Source organism: Paroedura picta, chromosome 12 (assembly GCF_049243985.1).
Source record: "Paroedura picta isolate Pp20150507F chromosome 12, Ppicta_v3.0, whole genome shotgun sequence".
In the NCBI taxonomy this organism is placed as follows: Eukaryota; Metazoa; Chordata; class Lepidosauria; order Squamata; family Gekkonidae; genus Paroedura; species Paroedura picta.
In genome coordinates, this window is record NC_135380.1 from 29,609,953 (window position 1) to 29,629,716 (window position 19,764).

General features: G+C 48.1%; 1 protein-coding gene across 4 annotated transcripts in view; it reads right to left on the reverse strand.

The window, feature by feature from the left end:
* LOC143821561 (dual specificity testis-specific protein kinase 2-like) overlaps nucleotides 1-19,764 on the reverse strand; it is a 35,042-nt gene that overhangs the window by 9,025 nt on the left and 6,253 nt on the right. Inside the window, exons 2-5 of one of the 4 annotated variants that reach the window (XM_077305680.1) lie at nucleotides 17,783-18,180; nucleotides 15,421-15,663; nucleotides 11,990-12,189; nucleotides 393-514 (exon numbers count right to left, since the gene is read on the reverse strand). In XM_077305680.1, coding sequence (XP_077161795.1) covers nucleotides 393-514; nucleotides 11,990-12,189; nucleotides 15,421-15,663; nucleotides 17,783-18,152 — 935 coding nt within the window. In that variant the 5' untranslated portion in view covers nucleotides 18,153-18,180. Of the gene's footprint in view, nucleotides 1-392; nucleotides 515-11,989; nucleotides 12,190-12,405; nucleotides 12,646-15,420; nucleotides 15,664-17,782; nucleotides 18,240-19,764 lie in introns of those variants that run through there. The other 3 variants (XM_077305681.1, XM_077305682.1, XM_077305683.1) reach the window with 3 other exon arrangements.

The following is a 19,764-nucleotide window of genomic DNA, read 5'->3' on the forward strand; positions in this document are numbered from 1 at the left end:
AGTCTCTATTTACTTATTTGTTGCGTTTGTATCCGGCCCTTCCTCCAAGGAGCTCAGGGCAGTGTATATTGGTCCTCCCCTCCTGCATTTCATCCTCACCCTGTGAAGAAAGTTGTGCTTATACAACCACTTTGCTAGCACCTTGGGTCTCCTAGATCCAGGGTAGTCAACCTGTGGTCCTCCAGGTGTTCATGGCCTACAGTTCCCATGAGACCTTGCCATAAAACGCTGGCAGGGGCTCATGGGAATTGTAGTCCATGGACATCTGGAGGACCACAGGTTGACTACCCCTGTCCTAGATCATAGTCTGATACACTGGGAACTGCCCCATGCTAGGCCCTGAGCTGAGTGCTGATGTGCTTTTCCAGGTCATCTCCCACCTAAAGACTTACCGGACAATGTTGGGATGGGAGAGCTTTTGCAGCAAGCTAATCTCACGTACAATGACCTCCTGGTCCACATCGTTCTTGTAGATCTTCACCACCATGGCTTTGCTGCCAGCACTCTGGGTGACCTGAGGGTACAAGACAGTGGCACGAGCACAGGTGACAGCCCAGTCTTGTTCAGTTAAAGACATGCTGAATCCATTCAAAACTCTCTCCCCTTTTACATTTACTTGGCAAAGCGTATGAACAGTCACTCCCAGCTCTCTTCTGGTAAGTAACAAGTGCTCTTAGGTAGCCAGGCAAGAGGCATGGCTGTAGGCTGGCTCTTTCCGAAAGGACATGCCTCTGACATGGTTAAAGGAGTCTGAAAAGTTTGTTTGTTAGTTTGTTTATTCAATTTAAATTCCACCCCACCAAGCCAGCTCTGTGATGTACGCTGGTAGATCGTGGTCTCTAAATCAACAGTTAAAACACTTCATTAAAATGCAATTGTAAAATCTGAAGTAGCTATATTTTAAAAATTGAATGGCAGTTTGATTAACATCTGATGTCAAAAGCGAAATAGCAGCATCGGCAATCTCAGTATGCCTCCTGTTATTCCGGGACTAGAATAGGGTATTGGACATCTTTTTGATAGGAAGGTCTTGGTAGATGTTAGGCCGCTGTTTTCATAGAACAGTAACTCCAAGGACTGCATGAGGCAGCACAATGGGTGTGCTGGGAAAAGATATTTCACCTCTGGAGTCAGCACCGAGCATTGGGGAGAGAACTTTCTATGATCCACTCCACTCAGCATGTCTTGGTCAGCACCTGTGGCTGGCAGGAAGGCCTGGGTCCACAGGCTGAGCAGTGCTTGACAGAGGAGAAGATTTGACTCCAAGGAATAACAGTATCAGGTAGTACCAGACCCTGCCTTCTAAGTACCACATTTCTAGGGATGAGCAGCCCGTAGTGAGATGATGCCAAAGAAGCATAAAAGATACCGTCCCCTTGAGGTCATTTCCTGGGAATGAAGTGAGGACAGAATCCTGGTTTTTTTAGTTAAGTAAGGCTGAAAGGGAAACTAGAAGAGGGCTGTTTAGGATACTAATTGCTGCCTTCCTTCTTGCTTCCCCTCCCCAATTTTGGCTCTGCAACACTGACTGCAAGCACTCTAATCAGTGGGGAGGGCTGCTCACTGTGCAACACTTTGCCCAGCACTGCAGCTAAATAAATATTACAACATCAGGAAGGATCTCTGAGTGCCGCCCCCACCCCCACCCCGTCATTCAAAGGACACAGCCTCCTTGGGGCTTTGTTTCCAGCCTAGCCGTTCTACTTAAATTTAAAAAACTGACTGGTACAAGTTGGGTTGTCCTTCTGACGTTACTGTCAAGCTACCAGGGAGAACAGAGGTTGATTGTTGAAAGTTTTTTCACATCTCCCACATCAAAGATGTTTGCCTGGAATGATAAACACGGTTTAAACAAACCAAGGGCTACTCTAACAATGCAATTGCATCTTATAGGTTGGCAAAGAACACCAGGGGTCCCAAAAACGGGGGCGGGGGGGATGTAAAACAAGATTAGTGACACCTTAATGCAAATCAAGATCAAAACTGCAGTCTCTCTTTACCTGGGAGAAAGGTACTGCAAGGAAGTTCTGATATTAGAAAATTGACTCTGCAACACAGGAGGTGAAGGACTGTATTGTATCAGGGTTCTCTCCTGGAAGAGTGACTTAATATCAGTGCCCCACACAGCATATCAAAAGGCTATGTAAATAAGTAAGAATTGCCCAGAAGCCAGAAACTTTCCTAATGGGAAGGGTTGATTATTTTCATATAATAGAATCGGCATGGTGTAGAGGTTAGAGAGAAGAGAGAAGCTAGTTTGATCTACCATGAAGGTCACTGGGTGACCTTGGGCCAAGCTCTCCCCCTCTCATACTTACTTCACAGGTTATGTAATAAGGATGAAATTAGAGAACTGCCTCTCTAGTCAGTAGATCAGTTGTAATTCCTGCATTCCTTTGAGAAAGACTGCGGTATAAATGAGAAATATGTAGATAACTCAAACAACTAGCAAATTCTAACTTGGTTCTAATCATAGGGACATTTCTATTTTTGCATGATGTAAAATTGCCAAAAGCACTTTTAGGGTTGGTGACTCTGGCTTAGAAAAATTCCTGAGGATTTGGTGGGCAGCATTTGGGGAGGAAAGGAAGTTCAGTGGGGACAGGATGCCATACACCTGCCACTTTCTCCAGGGAAACTGATCTCTGTCTGGAGAACAGCTGGAATGCCAGAAGAACCCCAGGCCACAAGGTTAGTAAGCCTAACCACAAAGTGTGTTGTATTGATTGATTGCACCTCAGAAATTCACCTTAGCAATTCCGTGAGGACTTCGTGCGATCTTTTCCACATCTGGCAATAAGAATGTTTACGTTACACTCCCAGAAAAGGACGTTTTCAGGATCTGCTGGTCATAGGATTTTCATGTCAAACCGTGCATAAAAATGGAGGCTAGCTAGCCCTCTGTGTATGGTTGCCGACTGCCAGGTAGTAGCTAAAGACCTCCCACTATTACAGCTGATCCTCTGGCAACAGATATCAGTTCGCCTGAAGAAAGGGGCTGCTTTGGAATGTGAACTCTCCCATTATACCTCATCAAAGTTCCTTCTCTTTCCAAGCCCTACCCCCTTCAGGTTCTACCCTTAGAATCTCCAGGTACTTCCCCACCTGGAGCTGGCAGCCCTCCATTCTTTTCTCTATGGCGTATTATGCATGCACAGCTTACTGCAGATTTTATGAGCAGTAAGTCTTTAAGCTTGATTCCGCACCTGCCTACGGGCCATACTTTTTCCTCCTGGGTATTTATTCTGCAGCTACAAAAAAGAAACCTTTGCTTTTCTAAACGAGGGTGGAAATGTCACTTGTGACATGTAGGGGTGGCATCCTAAGTTGTTGTTTTTTAATGTACACAATTGCCCTATCACAGCTATGCAATAACGTCCAGAAAGCGCCATCCATTTAAATCCTCATGATTCAGTTTGTGCATGCCTTTAGCTGTTAATTCACTGAATGAAAGGGAACACAAAAGAACACAGGCAAAGAGGGGGAAACAAGGTTGAAACTGACAAAAGCAGCTGCAAAACCCCATGCTTCACATTGCTAAACCCAAGGGGACTTTCTGCTACTGGCCACTGTGAAAATGGAGTGAAATGTTGAGTGTAACAGAATGCACAGTAGAACCCAGTGACACTAGAATTGCAAGCTTTGGTAATTAGCAACCTGTGTGTGTGTGCACATGTACACCCATGTACATGTGTGTGTACGTGCGTACATGCACAAAGTTCTAGGTTTCGCACAGAGCTGCAAGTTGTATGGGGAAAGAGTTTCTGGCAGAAGCTCAGAAGCTCAGAAGAGCTTTTGGGGAAAATACATCATGTTTTGGCTTCTGTCCTAGTACAGCTGCACAGTAATGGTAATTTCCTGCCCTCCCATGCAGATGTGTGTGGTTTTCTCTTTGGATTCTCCAATTGGATCCAGCTCACTGGTAATGACCTTGGAAAATTTGTAAAGCCTCTTTTGTGCCAGTCACTTTGGGCTAGTCACAGCTCTGATAAAGCTGTTCTGAAAAAGCAGTAATATCAGGGCCCTTGCACCCTCACCTACCCCACAGGATATCCATTGTGGGGAGAGGAAAGGGAAGGCAATTGTATGTCGCTTTGAGACTCCTTCATGTAGAGAAAAGCGGCATATAAGAACGAACTCTTCTGCTTCTTCCTACTCCTGCCACTAAAGCTCATGAAAGTGTAAGAAATAAATAAAACATTACAGACTGCTTGTTCTATCCTAACAGAAAAGGGTAACATTTGCTTTTCCTGTGCTGTCTCAAAGAGGAAGAGAGAGGCACTTATACTGAAATGTTAGTAACACACAAATTGATTTAAGAGCCGTCGTTTGAAGGGCTTCTGGTTGATTAGTCATCTGCCTTTCGATTGAGTAATCGTCCTATTTAGCAGCACTCCTGTATCAGATCCTGACCTTCATCTCTTCCTCATCACTCTCGCATATATCACCCTGGCGACCGCCCCCATTCTCCCGCTTCAAAGCAAGATCAATTGTGCCAGCACAGCTGCTCAGGCGCCATAAAACACCCAGTTATGCCACTTCGACTGGGTGAAAATTTGCAAAGCAACCTTTCCAAGCGGCCGGGCAGCATGGATTGCCAGGAACAAAGCAGCTTCGGCTCAGGATGGCAAGGCTGTTTCTTGTGCCATCTCATCTTTTTCTAGCCCACACAGGACTGGCATGTGAGAGTGTTGGGTCCTTAAAATATACCCTGCAGGTTTTGCACTCCTTTCTCACCACAGCCCTTTTCTATCCAGGTCCAGTGGACGATCTGCCCTCTCAAACTAAGAATTACAGAGCATTTAATCAATCCACTATGGGTAGGTCCCCAAGGAGCTGCAGGCCTTGCGGGAGCTCTCGCGTTCCACAGGGCCTGCAAAACAGAGCTCTTCCGCCAGGTCGTGGGGTGAGGCTGGGCCATATGGAAGATCTAGCCCTCCTTACAGCAGCAGTAGCGTACTCCATCTGGCACCCTCTGTCCTCCCTTCCCCTCGAGTGGGTTACCAAGGGGTAGAGTAGATATGAACTGAGTTTTTTCCACATCTTGTTCTATTGTCTGGGGATTTATGTATGATATGTTTTATAATTTTTATTGTATGTTTTTATTGGGGTTTTATATGTCTGTAAGAAGAGCCTCTTGTGGTGCAGAGTGGTAAAAAAGGCAGTGACATGCTGTCTGAATCTGTCTGCCCATGAGGTTGGGAGTTCAATCCCAGCAGCCGGCTCAAGGTTGACTCAGCCTTCCATCCCTCCGAGGTCAGTAAAATGAGTACCCAGCTTGCTGGGGGGTAAACGGTAATGACTGGGGAAGGCACTGGCAAACCACCCCGTATTGAGTCTGCCATGAAAACGCTAGAGGGCGTCACCCCAAGGGTCAGACATGACTCGGTGCTTGCACAGGGGATACCTTTACCTTTTACCTATGTCTGTAACTCGCCTCAGGCCTCCAGGGAGAGGTGAGGAGTAAATCTAATAAATAACTAAGTAAGTAAGTAAGTAATAATATAAAATAATATAAATGCTTTATCATTCTCACTGTGCTGGTAAGAGAAACAGAAGCGGAGCAGGAGTGCTAATGGGGGGGAGGGGAATGGCAAAATCTGAGCAATTAGGCAGATCCTGCTCTTTGCATTCCATTCTGTAAACTTCTGAAAAGAGGTCCTTCTCTTGGCCGGCAGTTCTCCAGCAAAGGAATCACAGTTGTTCTGGGATTCCACTGGTGATTTCTTAAAATACATTAGAACCTGTTCTCATTTGTTATGATAAACAAAGGCCTTAGTGCCAGATAGCTAAAGGAGTGACGTGATAGAGGTTTACATAATTATGCCTGGGATAGAGAAGGTAGAGAAAGGAGTACCTCACAAGACTCCATGAAATTAATGAGCAGTAGGCTTAGGACAGATCAAAGGAAGTACTTCTTCACCCAAAGACCAAGAATTCACAGTTGCAAGAAGTGGTGGCGGCTACAAACATAGGAAGCTTCAAGGGGGAATGGATAAACCATGTATACATGGGACACCATGTCTGGGGAAGTGATGCTCTGTATTCTTGGTGCTTGGGGAGGGCAACAATGGGAGGGGTTCTAGAGTTCTGGCCCTGCTGGTGGACTTCCTGACAGCACCTGGATTTTGGCCACTGTGTGACACAGAGTGTTGGACTGGATGGCTTCTCTTGTGTTCTTATAATCCACTCACTGTACCTGTTTGACCAAAAGAATTCTGTTGAAAACAGCTCTGGCCACTCCAACCTTCAGAAGAGAGGCAGGTAGCTCCCTAGATGGCGACTCCCTCTACAGGTTTATTTGCCAGAGTTTGTATGTTTGTACGTTTGTTTGTTTGTTTGTTTCCCACCACTCTCGACATTTGGCTCATGGCGGGTTACAAAACCGATGCCCAATTACAATTTAAAAACCCAATAAAATCCCATTAAAACAACATACAAAAACATATAAATCATGGTGGTAAAAATCAACCCTCACCCCACCACGGCTGACTGCCAGCTGGGCATCAAAGGGGAACAGTATCTACTGGTCACCAGTATGATGGTAGATCTTCTTTAGGGAGGATCCATCTTCTGACTTCCCTGACTTCAACCATATACCTGGCAGATGAGCTCCGTCTTACAGGCCCAGCTCATTCCACCAGTGGGGGCCAGGACCAAAAAGGCCCTGGCCCAGGCTTCCCAGGGGCTAGGAACGACCAACTAGTTGGTACCCACATAGCACAAGGCCCTGCAGAGGAGACAGGGCGACAGGCAGTCCCTCAGATATGTGGGTCCCAGACTGCAAAGGGCCTTAAAGATCAAAACCGAAACTTTGAACCTGATCCAGGCCGCAACTGGCAACCAATGCAGCCTTATTAATGCTGCAACTTAAAACCTGGCTTTTCTTTGAAATATTTATCAGCATCCGATGAATTTTGCTATGGGTGTCAAGGCCGATTCTTTCTTGGCAGTATATGTTGAGTATAGATGTTAGATAATTCAGCCAAATTACTGTTTAAATGATGGATGGACTTGATCAAGGAAGTGGCCCTCAGTTTGCAAGACTTGAGCAAGGTCGTTCATGAGGTCATCAATTCAGAGGGTCACCAAAGGTGGGTGTGACTTGACGACATTTAGCACACATGCACACAAAGAAGTAAACAGCTTTGGAGAAATAACAAGCTGCCTTCTGGATCCAATCAAAAGGTCTCTCTAGACCAGCATCCTGTTCTCACAGAGGCCATCAAGATACTGCAAGGAAACAACCCAACAAGAAATGAGGGCAACAGTCTTCTGCTGCCGTTGCTCTCCTGGAACTGATGTTCAGAGATGTATCGCCTCTGAACTGGGAGATCCCACTTAGCCATAACAGCTAATGTGGAAACTATTGACGGACTGATACTCTGTCCATTGGTCTAAACTTCTTTCACAGTAATCTGAGCTGGCAGCCATCCCTCCATCCCGTGGCAGTGAATTCTAGCATTGTGTACTATGCAAATAAGCTTTGTTTTGTTTGTCTCAAATTTACTGCCTGTAAATTTCACTAGGTGATCATATTAGTTTGAAAGAACGGGGGCGGGGGGGGGGGAGAGAATCTCACTATCCACTTTCTTCATCCCATTCATAATTTACTAAACCAAGCAACCAACTTAGTTCAGTTATTAGGGTGCTACACTAGGAGCTGGGTTCAAATCCCCACTCGGCCATGGAAGCTCTCTCCCTCTCCCTCTCCCTCCCTCTCTCCCTCTCCCTCTCTCTCTCTCTCTCATCCTAAACTACCTCTCAAGGTGGCTGGCGTGGGAATAAAATCAAGGATGTTAAAGTTGTAAAGTGTTTTGGGTCCCCAATGGGAAGTATAAACCAATCAATTGAATACAATGAATGTCTATCACATCCCTTCCCCTTAGTTATTTCTCTAAATCTAGGCCAAACTTCTAAGGCTGTCTCTGCATATGGAAAGTGCTCTACCCCCTTGACTGTTTGGGTTGTCCTTTTCGGTGCCTTTTCTACCATATCCTTTAGGAGGTAGGATGATCAGTACAGGACTATTTTCCCAGTCCAGCTTCACCATAGATCTATTCAAGGGCACTGCAATATTGATTGTTTTGTTCTCCATCTGATTCCTAATAATCTTTGGTTCAGAATTTGCCTTTTATACTCAGGTGGCCTGCTGAGCAGACCGTGTCATGGAGTTATGCACACCCACCCTTCCCATGTCTTGCAGAGGCAGGTACTGCTAGTTCAGGCTCTACTGCAACCACTCTTAAAGGTGTATCTGATAGAACACTATTAACCTTTGGATCTCCATGTATAGAGGAATAATACACATCCCTGAATGCCAGTTGCTGTGAGACAGAATTGAGGGAAAGTCCTGCTTGTTTGCCTTTTGGCAAGGCCTGTAGCATCAGAGCTCCAGGCAAGATTTTAAGTCTGTTATTTGGCCTTGTTTTCAGATTGGCTTGTAAGCCCTTTAAAAAATATGGAAATAAATGCATACAAAGCTCTTTGAGGGAAGGCTGCTGCTACAGCAAAAAAACAAAACACAAAAACCTCTCCAAGGTCTATTGGCAAGCCAGAAACAGCAGGGACTTAATGGCAGCAAAAGGCCAAGTGCCAGCCCCAATAGAACACCCTACGCATCAGAGATAGAGAATCATCAAGCACTTGGGAATGGCCACGCTCCAGTCCCTCTGCAAAATGCCAACCCTAGCAAAGGGAGAGAACAAACCCACCAGTCTAGGAGAGGAAGAGCTTCCTAGGTGCCAGCCCCAAGGGGGCAACTCTGCTCCAGAAACGTGACAATCCACTCTTAACTCTCTTGGCTGATATAACTTCTTGGATAAAAAGCCCATGAGGTGGCTTAGGTCATTTAAAACCATCAGGAACCATTGAAATGGGAATGAAAGACCCCTTCCACAAAAGAAGACCAACTTCACAGAAGCCACAAACAGCCATAGGAAAACAGAAGCAATCAAAACTATAGCACCAAGAAAACGATAAGAAGCAGAGCGAACCATTTAAAAATCAATACCAGTTGCAGAAGTAAGCAGGGAAACAAGCAGGGTGGATCTGACTCAGGCATCAGAAATGGATAAAAGTCTGGAAAACATTCCACAGACTTGGGGCTGGGCAAACCGCTGCAGGCAGGGAGTTCCATGGTCTAGATGCCACAACAGAGAAGGCTTGGCCCACAGCCACCCACTTGGCCTAAAGCAGGTCCTTCAAGGATGACGGAAATTCTCATTTTGGATTAGCGGCTTATTTTAGGCAAAAGGTTGAATGACAGACACTATACAGCTTCATCCTACAGTCTAGACCGGGCTTTTGTGTAACCCTGAGGTTTCTTCACAGCCCTGGAAGGGTTTCTCAAATTGGTGGGAGTTAATTTTGGATATATTTTTAACATTTGTTAAACACTGATTGGGTGATATGACACTATATGGTCATGTTGACCCACCCACACCTCCTAAAATGGCCAATGATGGGGGAGTGGGAAGGGGAGGGGCCCTGTGTGGATGTGCCACAGCTATGCTTCCCATATTCAAAATGATTGCACCACTTCTGGGGGTTCTCAAAGCCTGAAGAATATTTCAGGGCTTTCTCAACAGTAAAAAAGTTGAGAAAGGTTGCTCTAGACCAGGGGTAATCAACCTGTGGTCCTCCAGATGTTCATGGACTGCAATTCCCATGAGCCCCTGCCAGCAAATGCTGGCAGGGGCTCATGGGAACTGTATTCCATGAACATCTGGAGAACCACAGGTTGACTATCCCTGCTCTAGACAACATGGCCACTGGTCCAGCACAGGGTAAGCTAGGTAGGGAAAGCTATCAGAACATCAGATCAGAGTGAAGATGGAGCTACCACAGTTCTGCAGGGCCTGCAAAATAGAGCTCTTCAGCTAGGTGTTTGGTTGAGGGCCAGGCTGTAGAAACCCTGAGTCCCTCCTCCAAGGGCCCCTCATGGCCTTTATGACCTTAAATGCCCTGTCCATCTTGAGCAACCTCCTAAGGTTGGTGGGCAGTGCTTACTGGGACTGGTTGGGGAAATCGAGGAGGGTAGTGACTAGTCTAAGCTGCTAGGAGAATGTGTTTTATGCTGGTTGTATTGTGCTTTTGTAAACCGCCACGAGCCAGCATGGTCCAGGAATGGCGGTCAATACATTGAAATACATACATATATTTGCAATATATGCATATATATGCAATATCTTTAGAAGAATGAGGCCAACCTGGATGGAAGTGCAATTAATCCAAAGAGATCTATTCATCCCCAGGATCAAAAAAAAAAAAAAAGGAACATCGGCTGTATCAGCAACCAACAAATGTGGGCAAAAAGCCATTGATGAAAGAAGAATATTTATGGGCTAACAATAGGTTGAAACGATTTTTATATTCCAGTCCCAATAAAAGGAAATATTTGTCTAGTCCGATCCCTGAGCATGTAATGTTAGTCTAAACAGGCGATCTAACTGTATTATAATCTCTTGTGCCTTTCTCATCCAGCGAGTGCTGAGTTAAAGACTCCTTCAACCCCAATGAGGCACTCCTGTAGCAGAGACCCAGTGCAGGGAGGTGTTGATGCCTCTTCTCATGCAATGAGGTCCTGACTGAAACCAGACTTCATGCAGGGGAAGTTGTGGCCAGAGTGGAAAACCCAGTCATGGCCCAAGCAATAATGCATTTAGTCTCCTAAGCAGCCAGCCACCTTCCACATCCCTCAGCATCTCAAAACAGGCACACACAGTAAAGCTGTGCAAATGCATTTAAGTCTAATGGATTGGGTTAAAAGGCAGACAGTCAGTCAGCTGGCCACCCCCTCTTGCTTGCTCTATTTGCACCCCATCCTTCCAAAGAACTCTGAGTGGCATTTTGAGCTTCACATCATACCTGTGAGCCAGATTTGAACCCAGGCCTTTCACATCAAAACCCAAGGACAAGAATCCACAGGCTGGCTGAAGGACCCAAGATCCAATCCTGTATGAGCTACCCCCAAGGTGCCAGGTAAATTGGTGTACTGCAGACAGTACCGGTTTCCCTGACATGATACCCTACCATTCACACCTGAAAAAATGTACAAAGGCCTAGAGTGCCCCCGTTCTTCCTCAAAAAAAAAAAGGGGGGGGGTTCATGCCTGCCCTTAAACACTCCTCCGTTATTGTGCAAAGTCCTTTTTCTCTGAAATGATGCATGTCAAAAATCCCATGCAGGGACAGGGCCTACAAAAAGATCAGTGGGAACAAAAATGCAGCAATGATCACCATGTCAATTTGCTGCCAAGTGGGGGCAAGAGAAAAGCAGAAATGAGTAGGTGGGAATGACTGACCAGGAGCCAGTTCACAATTGCCCAGGGGGAAAAGAATGCTTGGTGCATTGAAGTCAGAGGTGAGGGAGACACAATTTTATGGCCAGTCTCTCTTTATCATCTGTTCAGTCAAGGACCCTGGCTTTCCTAAATGGCTGATTCTGCAGCCCTGTGGGTCTATGGACCACTGCCTGAGTCATATTTTCTTACTCAACAACCTCCCATTTAGTCTCGGATAATTCTGAATTAAAGCACCCATCCTTCTACTTCCTGATGTGTGCTGAGCTTGCAGTGCAGAGGAGAATCATTGTTTGATTTGGAGAGCACACTGTGGCCTTGAAGGGTGGGCCTACATTACAAGTGGAAACCAGGGGCTGACCTATCATGGTGGCTCCCAGTTTAGGAGCCCTGGTGAGTGTAATTCTATACGGGGTGAGAGATCTCCAACAAAGAACAGCCAACAACCTCACAAACACACAGTTCCTAGAGCTCTGGAGGAAAGTGGGGATGGTTCACCAATTGAAAATGTGTAGCCCAGATGTGCCTGGCAAGATACTACCTCCTTTTTTGTTCATGATGTCAGGATCTCCTCGACCTCCTGAAAGTACAGAATGGCCTGCCAGCAAAGAAAGCTATCCTAAGGGAGTTTGCAGGAGATGGATTCTACAAGCTGCATTTTGTTTTCCGTCAACGCGATTGTCATACCTTGTACACTTTGGAAAAAAATCCGCTGCCTATCAACTCGACATCAAAGTTTTCCCAGAATTCCAGTTTCCGGACCGCTGTGCGCAGCTTCTGCCATCGGTCGTCTTGGCAGTAAGCGTCAGGGGCCTCTCCGCAGTACAGGGAGAGGCTGGACAGCTCCGGGGAAGCCAGCCCCATCTCACACATGGTCAAGACGGGCACTGTGGAGAGAGAAAAGGGAAACAGGGGTTTAGCACCAGCCGCTGCGGGGAAAGTCCAGGGAGGGAGGACAACGCTGGTCACCCTTTACAGCAACATCAGTGAAAGGAAAAACCCTGTGGCACAGCTGGCAAAACCAACCAAGACATTCAAAGGTGCATACAGACATCGTCTTCTTTTTGTATTCCAATATGCAACAAGATTCCGGTATTGAATACCTTGTTTCACCTTTGCTTTTTCACAGCATGTTACACCAGCACAGACAGACTGGATCCATGCAATGCAGGTTACCATCGCGCTTGAGAGCTACAGCTTTTGTCTTCGGGGAATGGCCCTTCTGCCACGAGAGATCTCATTTAGGAGTTCCTCAAAAGTGTCTGCGGAACCCCACGGGATCCTGCGACAGTCCGGAATGCACTGCCTCTCACTGCACACTGCCTTGCTGCTCTCTGTTCCCTGGGGAATCAATATACAAGTCCTCAAGTTCACAGCCTTTCCCATGTTTGGGTTCCTGCTTGCCTGACGCAATCCCTCAATGGGTCTTTTGTATATCGGAGAATTCCTTCACCCCACCACTCCTCCCCTGCACCAGAGACGACCTGTTAAGATCAGCGCAAGGCGTCGCTAAGAATTGAGGCTCTTTGTGTTCCGCTAAGCACCGCCACCACCCAGACTGGGGCGAAGAAGCAGGGAGGCAGCTTTTCAAAAAGGACAAGCTTTATTTCAGGGCTCTCGGAGGAAAATCTTCTCGCTGGCTTCCCTTTCTGAAACATTTGCTGCCCATAAAATAGTCTTTGCATGTCAGCCCTAAAGGGTTCAACCCCCCCCCCCCTTTCCCAGTCTCCCAGGCCATACAGTCCTACACAGCAAGAATTTACTACCTTATCCAGAGGGCCAAAGAGAAGAAAGGAAAAATATCTCAAAAGGGGAACAGCACCGTTGTAAAGTTTATTTTAAAAGAAAACATGCATTTTCAGCCCTTTCAAGCTCAATAGGCAGTTCATGGCCATAGAAAAGAGAAAAAGACAATACAGGATCTTTAAAAAATCAAAATCCAAAACCACCAAAATAAGAAATAGTAAAATGTGAGTAAAAAGGAACATTGTTGCCCGATGCCTAAAACTAGCCAGGGAAAGCACAGGGTGAACCTCTGCAGAAAAGCCCTCTGCCTTGCAAAAGAAAGAGAGTCCTCCTGGCAGGATCAGACACATAGTGCAGAATCCAGGACCTTGAGAACACGAAGATCTCTCTTTGAAGTCAATAGGATGGAACACCGCAAGAAATAATAACTGAGCAGTGAAAGCTCAAACCAATAGATGAGTTGCAGAAGTGGAAAGAGGCCAAGCACGATTTCTACTGGCCGAATGGTGCAAGGTCTTAGAACATTGCTCTTCCTGTTCATGGCATAATTCATTTGACTCTTTCCATGATTGACATGTATTTAACTTGCGGAACTCACTGCAGCAAGATGGGATGACAGGCACTAACTTCATATGGCTTTAAACAGGAATGAGACTAATTCAGGGAGGAACCGGGATGGATCAAACGGGACTTCAAAGGCAGTGAAACTCTGAATGCCAGTTGGTAGAGGGAGCAAAAACAGGGGAGGATCATTGCCTTCTAGCCTTGCTTGGAGTCTTCCCAAAGACATAGAGATGGTGTGGGTGGAGGCAGGATGCTAAGGGCCCTTGAGATGATCTGCCGTAGTAATCTTTTGGCCTTCAGAGGAGTGCATGCATGCAAATTGGATCAATTAGTGCAGGTTCCAGAATTTAGACTGTCTGGAGGCTGCATCTGCACAAGCACTCCCCCGCCATTCTCCTCAACAGCAGATTGCATCCAAGCAAGGAGGGTCATGCTTAGGACACCGGGGAGCTCTGAGAGTGGGAGGCGCCCTGAAAAACATCCACAGCAGCAGTTCCACGCCTGTTCCATGAGCCCAGAGCTGGCAGGCTGAAATGGGAGCCCACATCACTTGGCAAAGTAGCTGACTTGAGATTCCTTGTACTCCAGTCTCCCTCCACCCATAAGAAAGCGTATGGAATTACCTGGGGGGAGGGAGGAGAGGAGCGACTACAACAACAACTGCGATTGTTTCCTCGGGTTTTTTGGAATCTGTAAAACTGTGGCTGGTTGCTAGGATACTGCCTGTGTTCATGCCAGGACTGACTGCTCCTCTCGGATCGGAAAGGAAGAAAAGGTGCTCTGAAGCCATCTAGCCCAGCCTGGAATGTGAGGCAAGGCTGCCAACCCCAGGCAACCAGATGTGATCCAGATGCTGGAGGAGACAGAACAAGCGTAGCAAAGGTATTCTGAAACAAGAGAGCAGTTCTAGGACACAGGCGGGAACAGAAAAACAGCAGCCAGAGGTGCCCCCCAAAGCTGGCTTCTTTTTGTCTGTATAAAGCAGGGGTAGTCAAACTGCTGCCCTCCTGATGTCCATGGACTACAATTCCCATGAGCCCCTGCCAGCAGTGGAGGGGTGCAGTTTGACTACCTGTAGTATAAAGAGCCTCTTGTGGCACAGAGTGGTAAGGCAGCAGAAATGTCTGAAAGCTCTGCCCATGAGGCTGGGAGTTCAATCCCAGCAGCCGGCTCAAGGTTGCCTTCAATCCTTCCGAGGTCGGTAAAATGAGTACCCAGCTTGCTGGGGGGTAAACAGCAATGACTGGGGAAGACACTGGCAAACCACCCTGTATTGAGTCTGCCATGAAAACGCCAGGGGGTGTTACCTCAAGGGTCAGACATGACCCACCTTTATCTTTTAGTATAAAGTTTACTCAGCATCCTTGCAGCTGCTTATCAAGGGTCCTGGCAGCTCCTTTTATTAACGGAAGGGGTCCTTCTTTTGCTGGGGTTCAGCTCCGAAGAGCAGAAGCCAGCTGAAAAAACAGAACCTGCCCAAGAAAAAGAAACCAAGAGAGGGAAGAGAGGCCTGTCTCTGGTGAAAGAGAGAAAGGAACAGCAAACACCCACATCAAAAGGGTGCCTGTGGAGCAGATATCTGGCTGCCGCTGACTCACAGAAGTGAGCTGAGTCACATGTCTTGGGGAAAGCAAAACATACGCAAAGGCTCACGTACACATATGGAACGCAAGTTGGGCTGTAGGCAGCCAACCCAGGCAAAAACCTCATGTGCATCCTAGGATCCCTACAGGCTGCAACAGGTTATGCCATACTGGCCAGGCCAGGCTTTGGTCTGCCCGCCAATCACATAGGCTGAACGTGCATACCTGGTTCAGAAGCCTCCAAAGCCTGGCCATCCATTCTCAACGGCTCACGCTCCATCCATGGACCATGGGGATGCCTGTGCATGTCTCCACCACAAACACAATCCCACCACGTCCCTCCTTGGCCCAAGGAAAATGTGCTGGACGGACATACATAGAACCTCCAATCTTCCATATTTGCAGTGAATGACACCTGCCAAGCTCCCCTTTGCTCGCCGCATCTGAGTTCAACAAGCCCTCGGCAAGCTGGAACAAGCAAAAAAAGACGGAATCCTGAACCAGCCTGAAAGCTGCCCTGCCAAACCTAGGCCCCAACCCTGTGATCCTTGCCAAATGTTCATCTAGGTCAGGATATTTTTAGCATTTGCACCCACAAATGTCGGATAGTAACAAAAACCACTAAGGCCATGTTTCTGGGGGACAGACAGCAGGGATGTAGAGCGAGCAAGGCTAATGATACCAGGCATGGTCCCAAATGTTGGACGCAAGCTTGCCAATCATTCCAGCACACCCCTTCCTGAAGTCAGATGCTCAGGTGAATGGGTCGGGGGGTGAAGAGCCGCTGTGGTCTTTACCCAGCTATATTTGCCTTTCTGCCCATGTGAAAGACTTCCTTCCGCACAGTTCCAGAAGAAGAAGAAGAGTTGGTTTTTACATGCTGTTTTTCTCTACCATGAGTCTCAAAGCGGCTTACAATCGCCTTCCCTTTCCTCTCCCCACAATAGACACCATGTGAGATAGGTAATGCTGAGAGAGCTCTGATAGAACAGCTCTATCAGTGCTGTGACAAGCCCAAGGTCACCCAGCTGGCTGCATGTGGAGGAGGAGCAGGGAATCAGACCCAGCTCACCAGATTAGAAGCTGCTGCTCTCAACCACTATACCAAGCAGGCTTCTAGAAGCCCTATCTCCTAGCAATGCCTCCCTCCCACCCGCTCCAGACTCTAAAGATCTAATCTGGGCTGAAAGAGATCGGCTGGGCCCATGACCTTGGAAGGCTGCACTGAGCGTGATCTGCACAGCCTGATTAAGACAGTCCTCTTCCATCAGAACAAATCTCTCCCTCCCTCTCCCTACAAGGAGTTCATTGTGGGGTATGTGGCTCTCCCTCGTTTCTACCGTCATGCCAACCCCATCAGGTAGGTTAGGCTGAGAGACAGCAACTGATCCAAAGGTTACTTCTGCTTCAATTTTCTTGTTTTACTAGATGGCTCTGTTTATAAAATCAAAGGGAGCCCTGGAGATGCCTGAAGACTCCACGCTGTCTTCTGCGTATTCTTTGGTTCAAGGCAGATGCACAGCTCAGCAGTGGAACGCCTGCTGCTTTGCACAGAACAGCCCTGATTCCACCACCAGCGTTTCTGGCCGAAAGGATCTTTGGAAGGACCGCAAACTGGAGACACGGGAGAGGCACAGACCAAAACTCCAGCCTGCTGACACAACCCAAGACAGGATTTCCCAACTGCAGTTCTTAATTTCAAAAGGGAGAGGTGCCTGTTCCACCTTTCATGAGTGTCGTATCTCCTGTTGCAAAGGATACATTTCCCGAACACAGGACCTGGGCAGCTGAAGGTTTTCAGAGACAGGATACTATGACATTTCACAGCAGAGTCTGAGAGCTGATCAGGGGCTACGTCTGTGATTCATGTGGACCAATTTTTTTTTTGAGGGGGGGGGGCTAAAACATATATAGTTCTAAAATAGGAGAAGACCATGAACACACACACACACACCCCATCACACAAACTATCTCAACGGCTAAAAGCCAGAAATACTATTACAAGGTTGGAGCATCAGCCAGCGACTATCACCCATCGCCTTGTATTCAGGGATGGGTGCAGAGGAGGCTCTTTGAAATTTATTTGCCTTAATTTGGGAGAAAGCCAGGACGTTTCCCTTACTCAGGTATGCCAGGAAGCCACTGGGCCAATAATGAAAACACCCAGCACTCCGTTGCTGGGAAGGTGGCCAGAGGAGAGCAGAAAACCTAGAAGTGCCCTGAGATGCTGTTTGCAGATGCCAGTTGTCATGGAGCACCACCTGCTCCTGTCCCCCGCTTAAAAGGCACAGGTGACGCCTTTCGCCTCTGACCCTGTTGCTCCTCGCCCGCAGCGCCGGAGGTCCGAGCCACATCCCCTGCCCTCGGCGGTTCTCTGACTCGCACTGCGAAGGGGAAAGGCACTCTGTGCATGCTCGGAGGCATTCCACTGGAATGCCTCCTTCACCTGTTGCAGCAGGCCAGAGTCCCCCGGCGCGGAAAACAGGTCCCGGGGCTTGGTGCCGGCATCGCTTGGCCCCTGATCCTGCCCCTTCTCCCGCCCCGGCGGAGAGCCCCAGACCCAGTGGCCCCGGACGCCGCCACTCACCTGCGGGAGCCCCGGCCGATGGAGCGACTCTGGCCCGCCGCCTCCGCTTCCTCCCGCCGACCTCTTTCCGGCTCAGAGGCGCGGCGCGGGAAGGCGCAGGAGCCGCTGGCGACAGTGGAGGGGTCGCCGGGCCGCTGCGAGACGGGCGTCTGGGCGCTGCGTGCTGGAAGGCGAGCCGGGGAAGAAGCGGGAGGCCAGGCTTGGTCGGCCGACGCTCAGCGCCGCCCCGCGGGGAGTCCGGGCAGCGGAGACAGCTGGCGCCTCCTTTCCCAGGGCTGGGAAGGCAGCCGAAGCGTGAGCGACCGGGCCGGTTCAGGGACGCTTCGTAGTAGCCATGGGCCGTGGGAACTCCGCAGAGAGACTCCGGCATCCGCCGCAGGACACAGTTTTTATGGGTTCTGGGGGGAAAATATTTACGCAACGTTCCATCAGTGCAACATCCCTGGCTCGCAACAGCCGGTTACATGGAACAGCAGAAAGAGCAAGGCGAGGGGAGGGGGCTGAAAGGAGTACAAGCAAAAAAATCCCTTATGCAAGCGCAAAGCCAAGCGAACAAACCAAAATCATCCAGAGAAGCCTTCAAAAAACTCAGAATCATCACCAACTCTAAGCCTGGATTAAGCAGAGTCCAGTGGCACCTTTAAGACCAACAAAGATTTATTCAAGGCATGAGCTTTCGAATGCAAGCACTCTTTGTCAGGCTATGAACTGACCATCATAACAGTAGGAATTAAGCAACCATTAAAACCCCTCACGTAGAGAAAAAAATATATCGCTACCCAAGAAGGATTAGCCAAAACCTCAAGAGCACAAGAGCATGCCTTAGCCCTGCACCTACAAACAAACACAGGTGGCTCAAGAATGCACCTCCAAAACTTTGGAGTCACTAGAAGGCCCTCTTCCAGTGATCCAGTGTGCTTTGTTTCCCATGGCAGGCTTTCTTTTCTTATTCTAGTCCCTGCCAAATCAGTGCCTCTGTTGCTTAGGAAAGTGAGATGTTTTGCCTGTTATCAGCGTTCACCTCTGTCCCTGGGAGCTCTAGAAATTGTCCCCAAGTGAGGAGCAGATACATCAGTAGTGGAGTCAGTGTGTTTCCATGAACGCTAAGGCAGCAATAGAGTTCCCTCTGCCTTTTTACATACCCCAGTTGCCCATTTCAAATTGTTGATAGCATTCACAGGATAATTCTATTCTGCCCGTTTGCCTGAAATCTGAATCAAAAAGTCCCTGCTTGCTTTTAAATTAGGGAAAGTATCCAGTGTCAGTGTAAATAGCTGCAAATGCAAAGGTGGAGTAGAACAATCTGAGGTGGGGCAGTGGGATGTTCCTTGATGAGAAACAGGGCAGCCCAAAATCACATATGCCTTTTTAGCTACCGCATCACACAGCTGACTCATGTTCAGTGTATGTTCTACTGAGACGCCTAAATCCTTTTCATGTGTACTACTGCCAAGACACGCCTCCCTCATCCTATAATTACACATTTAATTTTTCCTACCAAGATGCAGAACTTCACATACATCTCTGTCAAACTTCATTTTGTTAGTTTTAGTCCAGTTTTCCAGCCTGTCCAGATAATTCTCTATCAGTTCTGTCTTCTACTGCAGGGGTTCCCAAGCTTTTTATCACCGGGGACCGGTCAATGCTTGACAATTTTACTGAGGCCCGGGGTGGGGGGTAGTCTTTTGCCGAGGGATGTCACTGCTGCCACCTGAGCCCCTGCTCCACTTGCTTTCTCGCCGGCGCCCCTGACTTCCCGCCTCCCGCTGGGGGGCACTGCCAGCAGCAGCTGTGCAATCCACACTGAAGGAGAGCCCCAGCCATGGTGGCCACTGGAGAGCACCAAAGGTGAGCCGGCCGCATAGTGGCAGAGCAGCCCCCGAGGCAGCAGCCGGGGAGGAGGACAAGCAGGAGCCGTGGCCCGGTACCAACTGATCCATGGACTGGTATTGGACCCAGATCAGTGGTTGGGAACTGATGTT